Source organism: Amaranthus tricolor, chromosome 15 (genome assembly GCF_026212465.1).
Source record: "Amaranthus tricolor cultivar Red isolate AtriRed21 chromosome 15, ASM2621246v1, whole genome shotgun sequence".
Classification (NCBI taxonomy): domain Eukaryota; kingdom Viridiplantae; phylum Streptophyta; class Magnoliopsida; order Caryophyllales; family Amaranthaceae; genus Amaranthus; species Amaranthus tricolor.
In genome coordinates, this window is record NC_080061.1 from 614,908 (window position 1) to 636,736 (window position 21,829).

A 21,829-nucleotide genomic window follows, 5' to 3' on the forward strand; every position below is an offset into this window, starting at 1 on the left:
GCACAAGGTTTTTCCCAAAGACCAGGGATTGATTATGAAGAAACGTATTCTCCAGTAGTAGATGCGACTACACTAAGATTCTTGATAAGTCTAACTGTCTCAAACAGTTTGCAAATGCGACTTATGGATGTTGTGACCGCATATTTATATGGTTCACTTGATACAGACATTTATATGAAAGTCCCTGAAGGACTTAAGTTGCCAGAAAACCACCAATCACAAGAAATGTTTTCCATAAAGCTGAAAAGGTCACTTTATGGACTAAAACAATCTGGAAGAATATGGTATAATCGTCTTAGTGAATATCTCCTGAAAGAAGGATTCAAAAATGATCAAATCAGTCCTTGTGTATTTATTAAACGGACTCAATCAGGATTTTCTATAATTGCAGTTTATGTTGATGATTTAAATATCATTGGAACTCCCAAAGAGCTTGAACAAACTGCAAAATATTTGATGAAAGAATTTGAAATGAAAGATCTTGGGAAAACAAAGTTTTGCCTTGGATTACAAATGGAGCACCTAAGGGGTGGAATCTTTGTGCACCAATCCAACTATACAGAAAAAGTGCTAAAAAGATTTCATATGGACAAAGCTCATCCGCTGAGCTCTCCAATGATAGTACGATCATTAAAACCAAAAGATGATCCATTTCGACCTTGTGAAGAAGACGAGGAGATTCTTGGCCCTGAAGTGCCATATTTAAGCGCAATTGGAGCTCTGATGTATCTAGCTAATAATACAAAACCTGATATTGCTTTCGCTGTTAATTTATTAGCTAGGTATAGTAATTCACCAACACAGAGACATTGGAGCGGAATAAAACACTTGTTACGCTACCTTCGAGGAACTAAAGATCTTGGACTATTTTACAGATCAAAGCAAGATGCTACACTTGTTGGATATGCGGATGCTGGATACTTATCAGATCCCCACAAGGCTAAATCACAAAATGGATATGTATTCACATATGGAGGCACCGCAATATCTTGGAGATCCACGAAACAGACACTGACAGCTACATCATCAAACCACGCAGAATTGATCGCCCTTTATGAAACAAGTAGAGAGTGCGTTTGGTTAAGGTCAGTAATTGGTCACATTCAAGAAGAATGTGGGATAAACTCGATAATAAATTCTCCAGCTGTAATTTTTGAAGATAATACCGGGTGTATTGAACAAGTTAGTGGAGGCTTCATAAAAGGGGATAGAACCAAACACATAGCACCAATACTCTTCTTTGCACATGATCTCCAGAAGTACAAAATAGTAAAAGTCAAACAAATTCAATCAAGTGAAAATCTTGCAGATCTATTCACAAAGTCCCTTCCATCAAAGAGATTCGAGCAACTTGTATATAAAATTGTAATGTGTCATCTACGAGATATACGTTGAACTCAGGGGGAGAATCATATTTACTGCACTCTTTTTCCCTTCGTTCAGGTTTTTATCCCATTGGGTTTTTCCTGACAAGGTTTTTAACGAGGCAGTATTAAATAGAAATATTGTAATAATATTTTACTCTTTTTACATAATTAGAATGCATTCAAGGGGGAGTGTTGAGATATAGTGTGAAAGGTAATTAATGAATATAGTGTGAAAGGTAATTAATGTATTTACCCTAATGTGAATGCATTCAATGTAATTGTGGATGAACTTGCCTATAAATATGGAAGTTCACCATTGTAAAAACTACACCAATGAGTAAAAACATCTCTATCTTCTAACTTTTACTCATTCTACTTCCTCCTTATCTCTCTAATTAATATATTTATCTCTTTAAGTTTTAACAATTTCTTTGATTTTGTTTGGTATGGAGTTTACTAAACAGATACCGCTACTCAGGCACCAAATATCAACACTGTCAACCGCCAAACTCAGTTGAGAACAACATACCTTTACATCTTGTTGTGTTTAGCTATGGTAACGGATTCTTTTATTTATCTCTGACCAAACAAGTTGCAAAAGTAACCCTTATTATTTCCATTTCCCCATCTTTTGTGATTTCATTCCACTCTTTGTACCAAGCACCCCTTAGCATCTGGGTATTTGCAATTAACAAGTTCCTTGTACCAAACTTAAGGTATTATTTAGGCTGTCCAGTGTCCACTCTTAAAACCCTCGAAGTACTTACAATGCTTTAACATCATTACAAATTCCTTCTAATTTCTTGTTTGCATTAGCACATAGCACTTCATCTAGAGTCCAACTTTTGGGACAGCTAAGGGTAAACTCTCGACTATCCCCAGGACAAATAATTTCTCAATATCTAATTAGAAAACTTGGTCTTTTAACTTGATTTCAGTTCTGCTCAAGGAGATCTAGCATTTTGATTTCTATTTTTCATAATTGTCTGAATATATCACGTGTTTCGGATTTTTACTATATAGGGTCGACTTCAAATATGTGAAATTTTTAAAAATTCTAAAAAGCTTATTCCGGAGAAGAATACATCACCCACATTTAGCTACAATTGAAAGACAAAACTAAATATCTCAGTAATATAACATGAAGAAGTAGATTATAATCAGACTCTTGAATACAAATCATCAACGTCGCTATCTTTCCCAAATTACAAATGAAGAACAAGTACAACAGCGTAGCTAATCTAAAACTAACTCATCGTTGAAAGTAATAGTGTAGAGAAAACCATATCCATGGGGATATATTCCAAATCTAATGCCTTGTATCAGTAACTAAATAAAATATTGAAAGAATGAATAGAATGGAGAGAGAGAATATAACGACTTGCCTCAAATGAATGCAATATCGTACATTATCATGAGCCTCAATTCTGCTTGGAGACATCTTCTACTGGGTCGATATAGTAAAGCGATCCCACACAAATAAGAATGTCGGTGAGGATAAGGCCCACCACGTCAAAAACATATTTGGGAGCAAATAAACCCCATACCTGCAAGTTAAGGGCGTAGTCCATTTAGAGTTTAACAAATACCAATAAATGCATACAGAAGAATATCGAGAAAGGTGAAATCATTACCATTAAATGCCGCCTATGTATAGTAACACACAGTACCACACAACCGACTGCACTGGTGATGATACATCCGTACATCAAATATATCTAGTCATGACGAAAGTAGATTTGATCAGCAACTCAAAAACCGTAAAACTAGCTTCACAAGAAGGGGAATTTTAATTGAGATTTGACGATGGCGCAATTTACCTGAGATAACTGCATTGACAGGGAGAGTTTGCTCTGCTTTTTCTGATGATTTGAGTGCCTTTGGGTTACCAAAATTGGGAGACCAAAAATTGGTAGCACATGGGAGAAACCAAATGTGTCAATTGCTAGAAGAATTGCTTGCCTTACAAGCATGAACTCGTCAAATCTGAAAATGAAAAAAAGCAGAGTTACCGTTAGGGTTCCTGAAAATATATGAACACTTTTATGATTCAGGAGTAGGCTAGAGAATCCCTATAAACAGGGGCAGAGGGAATTAATCCTTCCTGTCGGTGGTCTACAGGTAATGACCAATATACTTTAATCTGTCATGGATCAGATCACATGCATGAGATTGTTAAATGTCAAAAATGGAAAATCGCAATAATCAACTCGGCAATATCCCCTTCTCTTCTCCATGCATGCTATTTTCTAATTAGATGCAGAGTTTATAAGGGCTACTCACCCTACAAATGCAGCACCATATCGAAGGCCATCAAATGCACACCTATAAATCAAAGAAAATAAACATCAAAATTGCAATTCGATCAATAAAGAAAGTTATTATAGGTTTAATTATAACTCTTATTCAATCGCAAGACTTTCAATGGGAAAAGCAGATCCATACCAGTGACCACTGCTAAAAAAGACAGCAACTGCAAGAAGGCTCCACTGAGTTGTAGAAAGAGAATAGGAAGTAACAATGCTAGAAGCACCATCTGTAGCAATTTGGGACAAATTCTCCAACCTCATAATGCAATATGCTGAAAAAGGACCAAAGCAAAATTTTTAGGAGGAAATAAAATCACCATAACAATAACCAGATAGTAATTCTACAGAATCCACACAACATTAAGTCATCTTTTAGTATCAATATAAAAGTATGGCTTCTGTTATGCTGATACAATATCGAATGCCTAATGCCTAAATAAAAAATCGAAGAATAATTAAAATTCAAATGGATTCTTAATACATGTAAAAAATAGTTATATATGATTCAAATTTAAGGGGAGAAAATAATAACAGAATTGACTTTGCTAAAAGGTTTGAAGCAGACATAAGTACCTGCAGCAACAGTTGCCAAAGCAACAATAGGGCCTTGTTTCCCTGAAAGCAGTATAATTGTAGAACTCCATGCAGATAACATGGCGACTATCTGACTAGTAAAGTGATTTCGATCATACGAGGTCCTCTTTTTGAGCAACTGATTTATCACTAAAGCCACCAATTGGGTAATCCCGACAGCATATATTGCCCGAGGAATATAAATTCTTTCGATGTATTGGAGGGTGACATTCAGATTGAAAAGTTCACTATCTAGGACCCAGTGTGAAGCCAAAAGCACGTAACACAAGATGGTTCCCGAAATAACAAGCCTTTGAACCCTCTGACAAGAGTTCTTGCAAATGTATTTGAGCAACAGGTATGCTAATACAAAAAGAGCTAGTATAGACACACTTAACGATAAAAACAACCAAAATGGATGATCCTGGGAGACCCCAAGCATCGAAGCAACATTCGACAAGTTAGCTGCCTGCTTTGACAACCCAAATTCCAAAAGAAATCTGAGTGTAGTAACCAAAAGTAACAACAAAGCTGCCTGCAAATCAATGATCCAAAAATAATCATCATCCAAGGAACTACAATATAGCATCCAAGAAAATATACTCAACATGCCAACTAGAAGGTGAAAGGCAACAGCATTCTCATAAAAACTACATTCAAAGGAAAGTCAGCAAAACAACAAAACATCAAAAGGAATTGACATACTTCTAATAGCATCTTTGCGTTCATAAATGAATAGCGCAGACTGAGGATGGCAGATGTGCCCAAGAAAAATATTGCCACTTTTCCTTCTTCCACTGAATAGCAGAGTGAAAGTACCGTGTCAAGATTGCAGGATATCTTCTCAAACGAACAAGAGAAATTAAAAGGTATTGAAGCTTACATATATAGCTATTTGAAAGGAAACTGCAGGCTCTGACGATGACAGCAAGAATTGAAAAAAATAAAGCAACAGATGCCTGAGGAAATCTAGCCGAGTGAGGAGACGCATAAAACTTGTCCATTCTCTTGATAGCAACTACTTGTACAATAAATGACAAAAAAATAATACTCAATCCAACCATCATGAGCTTCAGATTGAACTCTGTCCATTTGGAGCGAGCAAGCCCAATAACACTGTCAAGAAATTGTACATACATGTCAATCTGCCTCTTTAGTGCAGGTATTGATGAAGCAGAACTTTCATTCATGTAGGACAGTGAACCTTTCACAACATGCAACCAATTCTCCTGAGCTAGCGAATACAAGTCTTCCACATGCAATAAGTCTTCGAAGGGGAATCCAATGACTGAAGAAGCTGAGTACATATCAATATATCTCTTCACCTAAACAAGTTAAATGACATTTCTTTTAAGGATCCAAATGGAAATGAAAAGATGGGGAAATTAAGACTTTTTAACATATACGCAGTCAAGCTAGCTTCACCAAAGCTTTGAGGGTGGTAGCAGTTTCCCTTCCTTTTTGGGAAGACCGAGAAAATTTAAAAATGTTCTACGAAGAAGAAAACAATCAAGAGAAAACTATTATATCAGACCCTGGTTACCGTGCATCCAACACTCTCCACAACTTTGAAGAAAATAAACAAAGAAACTATGCTCTGTTTATATTCCACAATTCAGGTGACACAGCCTTATTATTGCACTATGGATAGGAGTTGATGACGGGATGCGGTGTGAAACCCGAAAAATTTAACCTATTTCCCATCCCTATTAAACACAACTTCCATGTCTAGTCGGGACAAAGGTATCAGTCATATTTCAGCAACATAACCAAAATAAACTTCACAAAAAACAAATGGAAAGGTAGACAATAAGAGAGTTGGGAGCTGGACCGAAATCATATACCTGCCAAGCATTGACACAAAGGGCGTTAACATAATGAGGCAGCCAGTTGTCTAATTTGTTTTCGTGACCTTCGACTTGAATACCTTGAGAAGGAAAATTAGCAGCACCAAGAGCATACAGTTGTGAATTTACGCGCCCAATGCTGGAGAAGGATCCGATCAGCGAAAATGCAATCAGACAATATTCTATAAAAAATGATTTGGAAAAGTGATTCTACATATATGAAAAATTAAAAATCCAGGGCAATTCTGTAAAATTTGAATAAGACTGACTTAGATAGTATAAAGTTAGATTACAGGACTAGAGCAGCTAACAACATGACGATATAACCAACCAATTTTCAAGCTACTACAGTACCACACAAACTTAAGTCACCCTAGCATTAGCTACATAAAGAGTGAACTTCAGCTAAGTCAGCAAGATGGACAAGACCATGTTTGAGAAATGACGAACGTACAAAGTACAGATTAAGTGATTCGTAATAATAAATGCCATTGCATCAGGTGCTGCATTCTGAAATTCTACTGAATTTCAGCAATTTTCATTTAGGTGCACCTTCCACCTTCAGAGTGTTATCGTGCTATTCATTCCACAATCCATCAATCCAAAATATGAGAAAAATACCTCGCAAGATTCTCATTTTAGAAATCAAATGACTACTATGCTCACTTTATTATTTCCAAAAGTAATTAATTGACGGTATGATGGATTTTTATAAATAACATGGAAACATATTACAAAGATAGTAAAGATACAGCAAATTCCACCCATTTACAAAAATAAGGCAAAGGCAGAAATGATTTAAGCCCTTAAGCTACGAAAACAAAACTTAGCTACAAGACTACAATATAAAGAACCCAGGGTCAAGAAAGGCTTAAGGCAAGGCTCCTCCATGTGGTCGTGCACCTAGCCTGCCCTCAACAACTTCATTAAAGGACTAACCCTTTCAAAGTATTGGGCCAACAGCGCCTTAGCCATCAATCTATACATTGTCGCCAATTAAGTCTCAAAAGCAAAAATTGTATGGACAGTTAAATGAAGAACACTGCGCCACAGACAATTGTAGCTGCCAGACACTCCTAGGTAATAATTCAGAAATTAGATCTCAACAAGTTTTCAGAATAGAATTAGATTCCTCCCCCTTCCCTATTTATAATTATACTCGCACCCAATAGTACCAGCTTTGATTAAAATAACAGAATACGATATAGATACAATTCATAAGTTCTTTTCCTTTCCACCATGTGCACTTCTTATTTATGTGAGGTTGCAGATGTTGTTTTTAGGTAAAAGTCAATCAACAACTTCTTTTTTACTTTAAGTGTAAGGTTGTGTACATAAGAGCACTCTAACTCCCCCTTGGGGGGAGCCATTTAATGGCCTTGAGTTAAGTAAGTAATGGTGCAACGCAATATTGTTGTTCCCCCACCTTTGATATGTTAGCAGCACAGTTGACCAAACGAATAACACTAAAAGAACTTCACAGTGCTTGGCAAAACCCAGTTTGTCTAAATAAATTTATTTAGAAAAAAAAAACATGTAAAAGATCATCAAGAGATTCTTTTTCCTGAATAAAAAATAAACAGCTTACAATGAAAAAAACACATCTTCAGTTGGGATCTACTCATTAACTGCAGCCTATGCCAAAAAAAGGCTTTAGAGAAGCTCCTATCTTCCAAATTACCAGTAACAAGGAAACCTTGAGGAAAACTTCAAAAGTAAAATCTCTTAAAAGATGAGAAATCCTTTTTAAAATGTCATCAATTCACCTCCATCATTGACATTCAAATGACCAATTCAACAAACCGACAAAAGTGAACTCAAAAGCCTCAAGACCATTTTTCCTAATTTGAAGGATGTGAATAGTCCTAAGATTCCAATTTTCTTTTACTACCTCACTCAATTGGATCACCCACATTAGCAATCTCCCAAAGTAAACAATAGGTCCAAGTTCTTTACAATTTCCATTGGATAGAATCCTCAAGAACATAGATGTTTGCATACAACAATGAAGCTATATATGCCACAGTCACTAGAGACTTGTATCTTGAAAGATCTTAGTGCACATTTTGAAGATGAATAACAATCTCAGAAGGTCTCCCTAGAGTGTAATATTTATTTGTATACTTTAATATATTCACTACAGCAAGACCTTAGTTAATAATACAGTTTTCCTATTTTAACTAGATCATAATGATCTTGTACAAATCATGTCACACAAATGACCATATCAGAACAGCATATATGAAGGAGACGCATTATATAGAAGAAGATGATAGGATTTTATACAGAACCTTCCAAACGGAAAAGGAACACCTAGCATTGCTGACATTGTTGTTGCAAAATCAAGCTGCAAATGATAAATTGAGTAAAAGCTCAAGCTTTATACTAATGTGTCACTCCAGTCCTCAGCCCATCCATTGAAGGGAGAGGGGAAAGGATGTGATGTAAGAACATTATATGACATTCTTGAGAGTTGAGACAATAACACTAACCTGCTCAATGGTGCCGGCGCATAAATGCTTTGCATCCTGAAATATAAAATTTCATTTAGTCCGCTTTCCACCTAAACTCCAATGTCCAAACACTAATAGTTAACACCCCCCCCCCCCCACCACCCCCCCACTCCCCCGAACTCCAAGAAAAAAAGTTAAAAACAAAAGACATGTTTTCTCCTGCAGCATGTCACATGTTACACACTTGAGAAAACGGAGTCGGACAACGAAAAAGGAAAGATAAATTCCTCAAGTAGAGGGTGAGAGAGAATCCGTGAGACATTTCTTTTTGGGGGGAGGGGGGAAGGGAGAGGGAGTGTCTCTTTGCAGCTTAAATTAAGTACATAGGTAAGCGATTAAAGAAGAAAATAAATACTATATTTAATCCACACGATGCAGAATCAAGCTCAGGTGGTAAAGAAACTCTGGAATTCTTGAAACTCATGGCAAATATTGATGTTTCAACCTGCATGATACAACGCACACCCGTATCAGACATTGACGTATGCAAAAAAAGGAAACTTCCAAGACACAAATTCCATTGCTGGTCAAGATTGTCATTTTTAGGAATAAATACACAATATCCAGTGCTGAACAGAAAATGTGAATATCACACCTCCTCTGGGCTTCCACCACCATGGTCGCCATTCAATGTTTGCCCATGATCACCCATTACAACTAAAAAAGTATTCTCATGAAGGCCACCTGATCCTGATTGACTCTTTAATGTTTCAACAACTTCCTGAGAACAAAAACCAAACAGAAAATCAGCATCCGCAACAATCACTAAAAGTTAGCAGTAAATATATGAGCATTATACAGCATGCATTTGTGACATAACTCCATGCTCATAGTAAGAGGTTTTTTCTCAAGTTGTAACCAAAACAGTGAGCTATGAGGTTTGACCAGTTGTGGATGATATGCATATTGGACATTAAATATTATTTTAGATATAAATGTGTCTATAAGATAAAGCCAACGTCAATGTGATGCAAAATCACGATTGTACTTAAACGTAATTTTACGTTTGTATCATCGGTAAGCTTGCAAAAAATATTCAAGGGTATAAACGCTATCACAAATATATAAGTACAATCAAATAGCAAAAAAAACGGTAAGCTATGAATGAGAGAAATATTGCACACCATTGAATGGCTTTCATTATAGAGAGAAACACTCACGACATGAAAAACTATAAACAAATTCAAAAATTGATCTTCTACAATCAAATAACAAAACATCAGCACAATGACTAAAAAAAGATAAGCTTCAGGCTTTCAAAAAATTCAGCTCTTGAAAATAGTGTGTTGACTAGATCCTTATTCATGCTATTAAAATTACTATAGAATGTCACTTGATTCTAACTAATTTTCAAAGGAAACAAAGACTCCTAACTTAATTAGTAAACAATAAAAGAACTATCCCTAATAGAACTTAATATTCAGCCTATGAATTCCTAATTCTAATGAGACTCTAGTATGGAATATGGATTATAAAACCTCTCCTTGTCAGATGAGGTAAAATCATTACTGGTTTTACAACTCAATTTAATACATGGATATGTTAATGGATTTCTCAAACAAACTTTGACTTTAAAGATTAGAATTCCATCAACGTACCCTTTGCATGTCATTCAAAGTTGAATTAGAGAGATAACCATGTTTGAATGTGGTTCAATATATAACAATATCTTTGTTTCTGTATAGGTGGTGGGGAGAGGTGGGGGAAATGGTACATAAGCTTTTGTAAACTGACCTCCACAATACTGTTATACTGCTCCAGTTTTTGTATCATCGGCATGGTATCAACGCCAAAAATGTGCCCGGCGTGATCCTGATACAGAAGAAAGATCCAAATTCCTCATTAAATGATGAATTAATGAAACTTGTAAAATTTTGAATTAGAGAACATAGAAAAAAACACTCCAAGTCAATCAAAATTAATTCCACACAAAAGCCCCTATAATAAATAAAAATCCTTTTGTATCCCCAGAGGCTTGAACCGTATAGTAATATACTAAACATCAGGACTAACTCTCGTGTAACTGATGTTACTCATTTTATCATGTATAATATTATTGACTTTGCCTAGAGCCATAAATTTTAAAAGAATTTAAACACTAAGTTAAAAAAGAATTCGTAAACATGTTTGACTCGTAAATTTTAGCACAACTTGTTTATATTCATCCATAAGCAAGGCTATGTTTGTACACAACTCATTTAAATCAAAACTAAAAAATATCCCGATTTCTTTAAACTTTAGCTTCATTTGCCTAATTCAATCATATGTACAACTGTCAACTAAGCTTCACCCAATTTCTTTTTAAATGTGTTAGAAATCCAGAATATTCTTGTAAAGATTAAACTACCTTTTTAGGAAGATTTGTATCAATCACCCAGATTCTTGGAGTGATTATAGGAGCTGTAATTGTAGCTAAGAAAGGCAAGAATACGTGTATATAATGCTGATTTGATAAAAATAGAAATACAGTGAAAAATTTACAAAAAATTAAAACCGTGTATAATTTTAAGTAAATGAATATTAGTGAAAACTGGAATATTCAATTTAGTTAACAGTACACACTACGCACAGATTTGCGATGGTTAAGAAGATGATAATTGAAGATATGGTGGGGACATTTACATAAAAGGAAATGTAAAAGTTAAAGCAATGGACTAAAAAAGAAACTGACAATTTCAAAGGGATAGAGGGAGGAACATATTAGCACAACTTCTTAGTCCTTATATTTAAGAGATAAGTTAACACTATTTGAAAGCACATAGATTGAGGACGGAGAGAAGGTGAAGAAAAAGAAAGTCTGACGTGGGAATGTCAAATGTGTATCCCTACATTTAAAGAAAAGTAGTGTGTTTACTTAGCTCTTGGACATCCCCAAAAGGTACACGTTAACTTAAAAAGAGAAGTTAAAATTAAGGATAACATACCACTCCAAGGAAGTGTGCAATTAGCACGTCCCAATCATCTTCATGAAGAGATGGAATCAAGTGCTCAATGCACCCATTGTCTACCTGCCAAGTAGCAGCAAAATTACTAGCTTCACAATCACAAATGTCCACTAGAAAAAAAGAAAGGGTCCAAAAAACAGACATACTGTATCCAGATCTTTAACATTGAAGGACGGGTAGGGAAAGGCCTTCTCAAAATGGTGAGGGAACAGCTGCAACCATGTATCATCACCCATCATCACAACTCGCTTTCCATTTTCGACTAACTGCAATAAGTACAATTAGATACAGTACTAAAAAGATTTTATGAGAAAATAAATATTTAGTTTTTAGAAAAGCAGGTATATAAGGGCTAGCTACTTGGCCCTTTATCACAAAAGGCATTAAGCAAAGCATAATGGTGTCTAGGGAAATAAAGAAAAAGACCAACCAAAACCTTGCATTAGTACACCATTAATATTATGTCCACAACTTGAACAATATGACACAAACTTAGGTCTTGTTGATCTCACTTCAAACAATTCACTAGTTGATTTGGCTACAAGCTAGACCCAAAAAAAAAAGCAACAAATTAAAAAGTACATAAAGTACCTTAATCCCCTTTACACCTTGGGTGGGTCACATGGAATATGGTTCCTATGGGAAAGGGAATGATTACATGAAAAATGAAATCCACAACAATGCCAAAGCCTCTATCCCAACAACATGGGTGACTTCATGAGCCAAAACAAAACAGCGTGGATAATCACAGCTAAAAAAAATTATTCCACCTTATATAACACTAATAATAATATCAAATACAAATCGGCAACTATCAAAATCAATCTCAATGATTATCTACATATATATTCCTCTTCCATTCCTACAAATCTCAAATTTACAAGTAATTCTTCACAACTGTTTTACAAGGTCATTGTCGACCTATATCTTCCTCTTCTAATTTCCTCAAAGCTCTAACCTTCTACTCTTCAAAGTTGTAGCCGGTGCATTATTCAATCTTCTTTCCACAAGATCAAACCAACTTGATTATTTAAGTTATATTTAAGCTTTGCAACCAAATGTGAAGGTATATATCTCTTCTGCTTGTATATTATCAAGATATTTAATGGTTCCTTAAACTCAACTTGAATATCTTCATACATCTATTGATAGCATAATTAATCAGGTGTTTGCTTGAAGGAAATTTCAATCTCAATCCTATAATTTTATAAGGAGAAATTTCATATCACGACATAATTAATGTTGTCGGTCAAAAAGTGTAAAGTTGGGAAATTATATAGATCATATTTGTATTTTTTTGAGAGCAAAAACCAACTAGCAATCACTCTTGAAAAAGAAAGTAGAAAGTTGGATGAAATTATGTGGAAAAGAAAATTCAAAACCTGTTGGATAAAGTTATCCTCAACAATTGCAGGAGCACCAAAACTGTTTCCCACATCTATGAAAGTCGGTAGTCCTCCAGTGGTCAAGCCCTAAATAAGAACAAAAAACCAAGATATAGGTAAGTTAAAATTCAGTGAAGAACAAAGTTTAAATTCCATAATTAGAATCTAAAAAAAATATTAATGCAATGAGCATCCACCAAATAGAATCCTATGATAGCATACATGTATTTAACCAAAATTAAGTAAATTCTAACACCTATGACAAACACGATGCAGATTTGCTTCCATTGTCCTGCTGCTCTGCCATTAAATCAATAGCTATGGTGCAATTGAAATTCCAATAAGTTATATGCATACTATAAGATTAGAAACATGAATCAGTACAATGATACTACTACATAATACACAGCAATGTTGAGTAGGATAGATTTGCAATGGAGAGGAAGAAGCAATGCAGCCAAAAAGAAGTAAGGAGATTGTTAAAGAAAGCTGAAAAACGTTCAGCCATCAATAAGCACTTCTCGTATGAAAATTGAATCTTGGCTCCAGCCCATGCAAACTGTGAAACATAAAATTTATTTCTAGTAAGACTTGCAAAAGAAAAGAATCTTCCTCCGTTACTACACGTACATCATTGAATTTTTTAAAGCTCTGATCTAATAATTGATTGTTACACGTAAGAAGGGAATACATTTCTTGGATTTTGGTGTAAATAAATTTTAAGATTGGGAACCAACAGACAATTCATACATTGAGGTAGCCAAACACTTAAGTTAGAGATTACTTTTCTTTCTACAAGACTCCAACACACCTATTTTTTTGTCTCTACATCCTTTCTCTTAACTTTTCTCTCTCTTCTTTTAATTTTATAATGTTAGGATTAAGCCTTTGGCATTACTTTTGTTTTTACTATAATTCTATAGCCATTTTTATAAGCAAGCAATAAAAAATTCTTTAGAATGTACAAGTTACAGACTTACAGTAAGCAGGCATACACTTCGAGATACAACTATAAAAAAAAAAAAAAAACATTCACCTTCAAACGTTGTAAACTAGTTGTTGGTGGATCAGCAACGGCTTTGAAAATCCTAGATGATGACCCCAACTCAGCTGCCAACTTTTGTATTACTGGTAACCTGTCCATCCAAGGTTTCTTCTCTAACAAAATTGATAAGAATTATTCAGACAAAAAGTAATAATGATCCTCCACGACCATAATATTAACAAGAAATATGAAGATAGAAATTGTAGCTTATTGTACAATGATATTCACTAAAAGATAGAAATTCAAGATCTAATTATGCATCTTCCATATAAAATGTCAAACTATCTAACTTTCTCAACTTTTGTACAATTTTATCAATATCCACTTCCTAGAAATCAAGCGCAATGAGGGTAGGTGTCATTTTTCCCATCTATTTGATCACCTATTTCACAAAGTCCATTAGCTTCTTATGATGACAGATTGATTGTTCTTGCAAAATACTTCATTTTTTTAAGTGCACCATTTCTAGATTTCTACCAACAAGCTCTCATACAATTTCATAAAGAAGCATACAAGATTAGGTATAATTGTAAATCTATATAAATAGAAGCATATAGGACTAGGTATACTCGCAAAATTTCATGAAGGCATATTCTTGCCAACTAATCTTCAAATCTAAAACATCAGGTTACAGTAAGTTCTAACATCTTAAGTTCAAAAAAAATTCAAAAAAGCTTGCTACTCAGACTCTTCATTTTATATCAAGTAACTGTATCGCATACTCGCACTTGTACATGGGTAGAAACTTGAACATTTTATTTTGGACCAAAATTGTAGTATTTTTTAGCGAAAACAGACACTCGAACACGTACGCATGTTGGAGGTGAGGATTCAGCTTAATTCTATTTAGTTCATTTCACTTCACTTCAAATATATTCTAAAATTTCACTACAATTCAATTCCAATAAGTTCATTTCAGTTTGGTTCTAATCTAATAAGTTATGTTTAAGTCTAATAAGTACACTTCATCTCCATTCTAACAAATTAATGTCGTTCAATTCAGCTCACTTCTAATCAGTTGAGTTTTACTATCCATTCAAATCTTGCATCCTACCTTACTAATATTACAAGCATAAACTACTAACCTGAAAAGAAGCTACTCGGAGCCACAAAATCAAACCTGAAACTACTAACCTGAAAAGAAGCTACTCGGAGCCACAAAATCAAACCTGAAACCAATCAAAACAAATAAAATTGTCCTCCGAAATCAAAACATTGACAAAGCCATAAATTCAAATACTTCTACAAAGCTAATAACACTGCCGTAATTAGTCGATCAATTACCTTAAGGCATCAAAAACGATAATAACAAGGCGATCAATAGCCGGCTTAGTCCAACAAGCTGCATTATTCCCTTGTGAAGAATTCAAAGAAAATGCCGATGAATTAAAACAAGGAGACTGAGAAACATCCGAACAATTGCTAACATGAGGAAGTTCATTTCGAGTAAGAAGAAATCCTCGAGTAAAGAGGAAAATCGCAAGCAAATGTATGAACAAAATGGCGAAAAATGGCCATACTAATTGAAATTTTGTTGCTTTTAAACGATTTTCCAACTTTTTACGGACCATTTCCTTAAATTTCAATCTTCAATTGAACCTAGAAAGTAAAATCCAACAGCAGAAGTTTGACTTGTTTGATTTATTGAAGGCCAGTAATGGCGGATCAGTAATGAATTAAGATTGGAAAACTAGATAAATTAGGAGTAGAAATTAGGGGAATGATTATGGGAGTGTTGGAGGGCGAACAGGGAGAAGGCTTCAGTCTTGATTCTTGACCAGTCTTGAAGGCTTGAATTGTTTTTTTTTTTTTTTTTTATTATTATTGGCAAAGACAATGGAATGTTATTTTAAACTCCAATTTAGGATCTATTCTAAAAAATAATGTTTGTTCTTGAAATATAACAACTAACAAGACTTAATTTTCAAAATTGTTTTGGATTTTACTTTATATCCTTCTTTCCAATTGTTTTTTCCAAATGTGTTTTTTATATTGAATACTTAATACTAGTTAATAGTAGTGAACTAATTAGATCAATAATTATAATTAGGTCATTGGTAAATTCAATCAACGAAATCCGATTATTTGATTACGGTGGTTGAACTTTTCAATTTAGAGTGATTATAACTCGTAAATAATAAGCTAAACTTTGTAACTAAAATTTATAAATGATTCTTATAATTATATATACATAACCAAAATACTAAATATGAACATTATGCATTTTGAATGGAAATGTTTAATGACAAAGTGATATATAAATATTTTTTAAAGACGATAATGTTAGCTTTTTTGTTTAAGTTATATACATTAAAGATAGATTTACTTTTTCTGTCCTACTAAATTTGTTATATAGATATTTGGTGGGAAATCAAGAAATTAAAATACTTTTTCCGTTTTATATTACTTGTTATATTTTTCATTTTTAAAAATTTCAATTATTTACTATATTTCTGTTTTTAGCAATAAAACAACCATAATAATAACTACTTTATCCATATTTTTATTCCACCTTATACCTCATTTATTTTTATATGTACTCTTATAATGAAATCCCCCCCTTCTACACCAACATTTACCCACACCAGGCCATCTTTTGAAATCTGATAGAATATATGAAATGAACCCTCATCCATTTTTTTCATCCTCCATCATCTTCTAAAATCAATCATATAAATCCCCTCTTTTATAACTGATAAAAGTAGATAATTTAGAATTCTGATTAGGGTTTTTTACTGTGTTTTTCATATCATTAATCAATGAATAGGTCCCCTATATATACATGATTAATTGCTAAGTTAATTATGAAAGAACAGTAAATATGGCTAACAATCAGCCTAGAATAATCTGTTGCCTAGAATAAGAGATTTCCTAAATATTTACATATTCAGTTTCCTACACTCCCCCTCAAGTTAGGTCATAGGGTCTCCAATGCCTAACTTGCATAGAGTTTCTTTAAATGCTTCAGCTGTAACAGCTTTTGTGAGGATATCTGCAAGTTGATCTTTGGATCGAACCAGAGGTAGGCTGATGATCTGATTTTCAAGTTTCTCTTTGATAAAGTGTCGATCGACCTCAACATGTTTGGTTCGATCATGTTGTACTGGATTATTGGAGATGCTGACAGATGCCTGGTTATCACAAATCAATCTGCATGCTCCTTTAGGTGGAAAGCCTAGTTCGCATAGGAGTTTTCTGAGCCACAGGATTTCCGTTACTCCTTTAGCTATCCCTCTGAACTCTACTTCAGCACTTGATAGAGCCACTACATTTTGTTTCTTACTTCTCCATGTAACCAAGTTTCCTCCTACCAGAGTGAAGTAACCAGATGTAGACTTTCTGCTATCTTTGTCTCCTGCCCAGTCTGCATCAGTGTAAGCCATGAGATCTAGGTTACCATTATTCCCAAACAATACTCCTCTATTACTTGTTCCTTTCAGATATCGGAGAATTCTCATTATAGCTTCCATGTGTTGGACTTGTGGACAATGCATGAATCTACTTACGACGCCTACCGCATATGAGATGTCAGGGCGAGTGTGAGTGAGATATATGAGTTTTCCCACAAGTTTCTGATACTGTTCTTTTTCTGCCATTTCTCCTCCCAGTTCAGTTTGTAACCCATGATTGACTGTTATTGGAGTTTCTGCTGGCTTGCAGTCAATCATTCCAGTTTCTGCCAAAAGATCAAGAATATATTTTTTTTGGTTAATGAAGATCCCTTTCTTTGATCTCAGGACTTCAATTCCCAAAAAATATTTTAGGTTTCCCAGATCCTTCATTTCAAATTCCAAGAACAACCTCCCTTTTAGATTTTTAATCTCCTGTTCATCGTTCCCTGTGATAACCATATCATCTACATATATTATGAGACAAGTGATCTGATTTCCTCTTCTTTTGAGAAACAAGGTGTGATCTGAATTACTCTGCTTGTACCCGAACTTTTTCATTGCAGCCGTGAACCTCCCAAACCAAGCTCTAGGTGACTGTTTTAGACCATATAAAGCTTTCCTAAGTTTGCACCCCTCATTTTCTCCAAAATCATCTGTAAACCCTGGAGGAGCCCTCATATAAACTTCTTCCTCAATCTCTCCATGAAGAAAAGCATTCTTTACATCAAACTGGTACAAAGGCCATTCTCTGTTAGCAGCTATAGACAACAAGACCCTGATAGTGTCAATCTTCGCAACCGGAGATAAGGTTTCAGAATAGTCTATCCCGTATGTTTGAGTATATCCTTTCGCAACAAGACGAGCTTTGTATCTTTCAATTTTCCCATCAGCATGATACTTAATGGAAAACACCCATTTACAGCCCACAGTGTTCTTCCCTCTAGGCAAAACACATTTTTCCCAAGTATTATTTTTATTAAGTGCTGTGATTTCATCCTCCATGGCTTTTCGCCATTTTGGATCTTGGAGAGCTTCATCAACGTTTCGGGGAATTGTATTGTAGTAGAGGGAAGCTTTAAAGGCAACGGCAGATTCTGACAAAATTCCATCTTCACTTTGACTTACTGGATATCGGGAGCGGTGTGCCTCATACTCAGGATCATATCTTTTGGGAGGAACTCCCCTGGTTCTCCTGGGAGGAAGTTCATATCTGCAATTCTCACTGGAGGAAGGCACACTAGAGGAAGGTATATTGTCATTAGTAACAATAGGATGATCACAGATTGGTGGATCAGAATTTACCTCTATCTCGGGAGAATCTCGGGACGGCTCAGACAGGACAGGAGTGATAGGAGGAGAAGATGGTACTATTGTGTCAGTGGAGACATCGGTGGGATTACCTACTTCCTCTTTGTAGTCTATAGCAAAAGGACGTATTAACCAGCTTAGGTCTTCACCCTTAGTCTCCCCCTGAAGACTAAACTGGGAATAGTAATAGGAGTCTTCAAAGAAGTCACAATCAAGGGTAGTATACATTTTGTTATGGATGGGGTCAAAACATCGATATCCCTTTTGTGTAGCTCCGTACCCAAGGAAAACACATTTGATTGCTCGTGGTTCGAGTTTGTGTCGAGTATGAGTAGGTAAGTGCACATACACAACACATCCAAAAATGCGAGGAGGAAGGGAATGAGAAGGAGGAATGGTAGTATGGGATCGAAGGATTTCAAGGGGAGTTTTGAACTGGAGGGTTTTGGTAGGGAGACGATTGGTGATGTAAGCGGCAGTGGAGATAGCTTCGGGCCAAACATGTGCAGGGGTTTTGGCCTCGAACATTAAGGCTCAGGAAATTTCAAGAAGGGTACGGTTCTTCCGTTCCGCAACTCCGTTTTGTTGTGGAGTGTACGGGCAGGAAGATTGGTGGATAAGCCCATGTGTGGAAAAAAAGTCCTGAAATTTTTGGTTCATGTACTCCCTCCCATTATCTGACCGAAGAATCTTTGGCTGTGTTTGGAATTGAGTTTGAAGCATATTATAAAATTTGACAAAGGTATCAAAAACTTCAGTTTTATGTTTAAGAAAATAAACCCAACACATACGAGTGCAATCATCCACAAACGTAATAAAATAAGACAAACCATGAGTATGAAAAGTAGGAGCTGGGCCCCAAACATCAGAATGAATCAAATCAAAAGGTTTACTACTACGAGACATACTGGGAAAATACGACTGTTTGTGACTTTTAGCTAGCACACAGGCTTCACAGTTCAAAGTTTGATTAGAATTATTAAACAATGGAAAAAGACGTTTTAAGTACCCTAGTGAGGGATGACCTAGACGCCTATGCCACATCCACATTTGCTGTTCATTCGACCCATGAGTAAGCAAAGTATGACCCTTGTGAGTCTCCTCGTCCACATAATACAAGCCTCCTCGCTCAGTACCACGCCCAAGGATCTTCCCTGTCCGAGCGTCCTGCACAATACAAGCAGTAGATGTCATAAGAAAAGTACAATCAAGTTCTTTTGTTAATTGACTAATCGATAATAATTTATGAGATAAACTCGGAATTAGGAGACAATTCTTTAAATGTAAGGATGATGAAACATGAACCGGGCCGGCATGATGGACTTCTACTCTCTCCCCATTAGCAGTTTGTATATGAGTTCGGGTTTTGTCCCCAATAGATACAAGATCGTGAGGATCAAATGTCATTGTGTCTGTTGCCCCGCAATCGAATATCCATTGTGATGATGGGGGGTTACAAAGGAGCCCAAAACCGGTTGGGCTTGGGAAATTGGGCTGAGTCTTTTCGTGGGTGGGTATTTTTAGGGTTTTGTGAGTATAAATACTCACTTTTGGTAAGTGTTGAAACCCTCCCTCCCATGTTTCTCTCTCTTCCGTCCCGGTTACTGTTTCTCTTTCTTCCGTTTTTCTTCCTGTTTTCTCCATTGTTGTTTCCCCTGTGTTACCTTCCATGGCCTTTTCTCCCTTAGGGTAGTGGGTAGTGTCAGGCGCCGTGGTGGTGGAGACGCCAGTAGTTGCGTGTGCCTTGCCGCCGGTTCGTGGTTGAGCCTTGGTGGCGGCCTTCCTCTGCTTGTGTTCGTCCCACCACTCCGGAAAGCCTATAAGTTTAAAGCAACCCTCCTTTGTGTGTCTTGTTCCACCACAGTGACTGCATTTGAGGTGAGATTTGTCTTCTTCCTACCGGTATGACGGTCTACCAGACCGGTTTCTTGCCACTAGCCCACTACCTATTTCTGAGGGACCCGGTCCCAGTGATGAAGCGTGGGTCATGATCCCACGTCTGTTGATTTCTCTCCGGATGGCGGCGTAGGCTGCTTCCACGCTTGGTAGTGGATCTTGATTGAGTAAATCTCTCCTTTCTTTGTCGAATGTATCGTTAACTCCGGCCAGGAATTGAAATAACCTTTGTTTTTGTATAAAGGTATTGAATATGGTTATGTCTTCGGCACATTTCATAGGGTTTGGCATACGACGATCGATTTCTTTCCATAAAGTGTCTAGACAGCCATAATATTCTTCTATGGACCCTTGATTCTGTTTAATTGAACTTGCTTTTGAACTTAGATCGAAGATCTGAAGTTCGTTATGACCACTAGCCAAAAGAATTGTAATCCCATTCCATAAGTCATACGCTGTTGTATAATCAAGAAATTGGTTTATGAGTTCTGATTCGATGTTTGATATGATCCAGGACAAAACCATTGAGTCCTGTTGTTTCCATTTCAGGTAATTTTCATCAGTTGATGAAGGAGGGGTGTCGATGATGTGTTTGAGACGCCCTCTTCCTTCGAGTGCAATTTTCATTAAAAGGCACCATTTAGAGTAATTCTGGTAATTCAATTTTTCAGTGACCCTCAGATCTGAGGTTGATTGTTCACTGGCTGTATTGAGTTTTTGCATTTTTTGAAACAGTTGGAACATTTGTTCCAATTGTTCCATGTTCATCAATTGCTGGTTTGCGTCTGACTTCGATTCCGATTCAGACATATTTGGGATTGTGTTTTGTAGGTAAATGATGATAGCCAACAGTGTCGCCGGTCCCCGGAAAACACCTTATGGCTCTGATACCATGATAAAAGTAGATAATTTAGAATTCTGATTAGGGTTTTTTACTGTGTTTTTCATATCATTAATCAATGAATAGGTCCCCTATATATACATGATTAATTGCTAAGTTAATTATGGAAGAACAGTAAATATGGCTAACAATCAGCCTAGAATAATCTGTTGCCTAGAATAAGAGATTTCCTAAATATTTACATATTTAGTTTCCTACAATAACCTCCATAATCTTCTGAAATCAACCCATTTTATGAAATCAACCCCTCTTTTATACCCACCCTTATCCTCATCCATGCATGTTCTGAAATCAACAGTCTATTTCTCTCTCTCATAGTCTCATTTCATGAAATCCATCTGGGTTTTA

The 21,829-nt window shown here is 35.8% G+C and overlaps 2 protein-coding genes across 6 annotated transcripts; both read right to left on the minus strand.

Annotated features, from left to right (window-relative positions):
• Positions 1 to 1,800: 1,800 nt before the first annotated feature.
• On the minus strand, positions 1,801 to 15,805 carry LOC130801709 (uncharacterized). Of its 5 annotated transcripts, XM_057665593.1 has the most exons (21): positions 15,269 to 15,805; positions 15,119 to 15,153; positions 13,976 to 14,097; positions 12,937 to 13,026; positions 11,701 to 11,820; positions 11,534 to 11,617; positions 10,344 to 10,421; positions 9,205 to 9,330; positions 8,965 to 9,054; positions 8,589 to 8,624; positions 8,388 to 8,443; positions 6,094 to 6,235; positions 5,311 to 5,574; positions 5,133 to 5,208; positions 4,955 to 5,046; positions 4,250 to 4,784; positions 3,813 to 3,948; positions 3,651 to 3,692; positions 3,188 to 3,353; positions 3,002 to 3,085; positions 1,801 to 2,914 (listed from the first exon to the last, which is right to left on the minus strand). In XM_057665593.1, the coding sequence occupies exons 1-21, from the start codon at positions 15,553 to 15,555 to the stop codon at positions 2,789 to 2,791; spliced, it is 2,787 nt and encodes a 928-aa protein (XP_057521576.1). In that variant the 5' UTR covers positions 15,556 to 15,805; the 3' UTR covers positions 1,801 to 2,788. The 5 variants fall into 5 exon arrangements, with proteins under 5 accessions (XP_057521576.1, XP_057521575.1, XP_057521574.1 ...); XM_057665592.1 differs by lacking the exon at positions 15,119 to 15,153 and adding an exon at positions 15,070 to 15,104 and having other exon boundaries at positions 5,133 to 5,574; XM_057665591.1 differs by having other exon boundaries at positions 5,133 to 5,574.
• A 3,413-nt stretch (positions 15,806 to 19,218) lies between these two features.
• LOC130801721 (uncharacterized) lies at positions 19,219 to 21,390 on the minus strand. The gene is made up of 2 exons (XM_057665607.1): positions 20,601 to 21,390; positions 19,219 to 20,501 (listed from the first exon to the last, which is right to left on the minus strand). Exons 1-2 carry the CDS (start codon positions 21,388 to 21,390, stop codon positions 19,219 to 19,221), a joined length of 2,073 nt encoding a protein of 690 aa, XP_057521590.1.
• Positions 21,391 to 21,829: the final 439 nt, after the last annotated feature.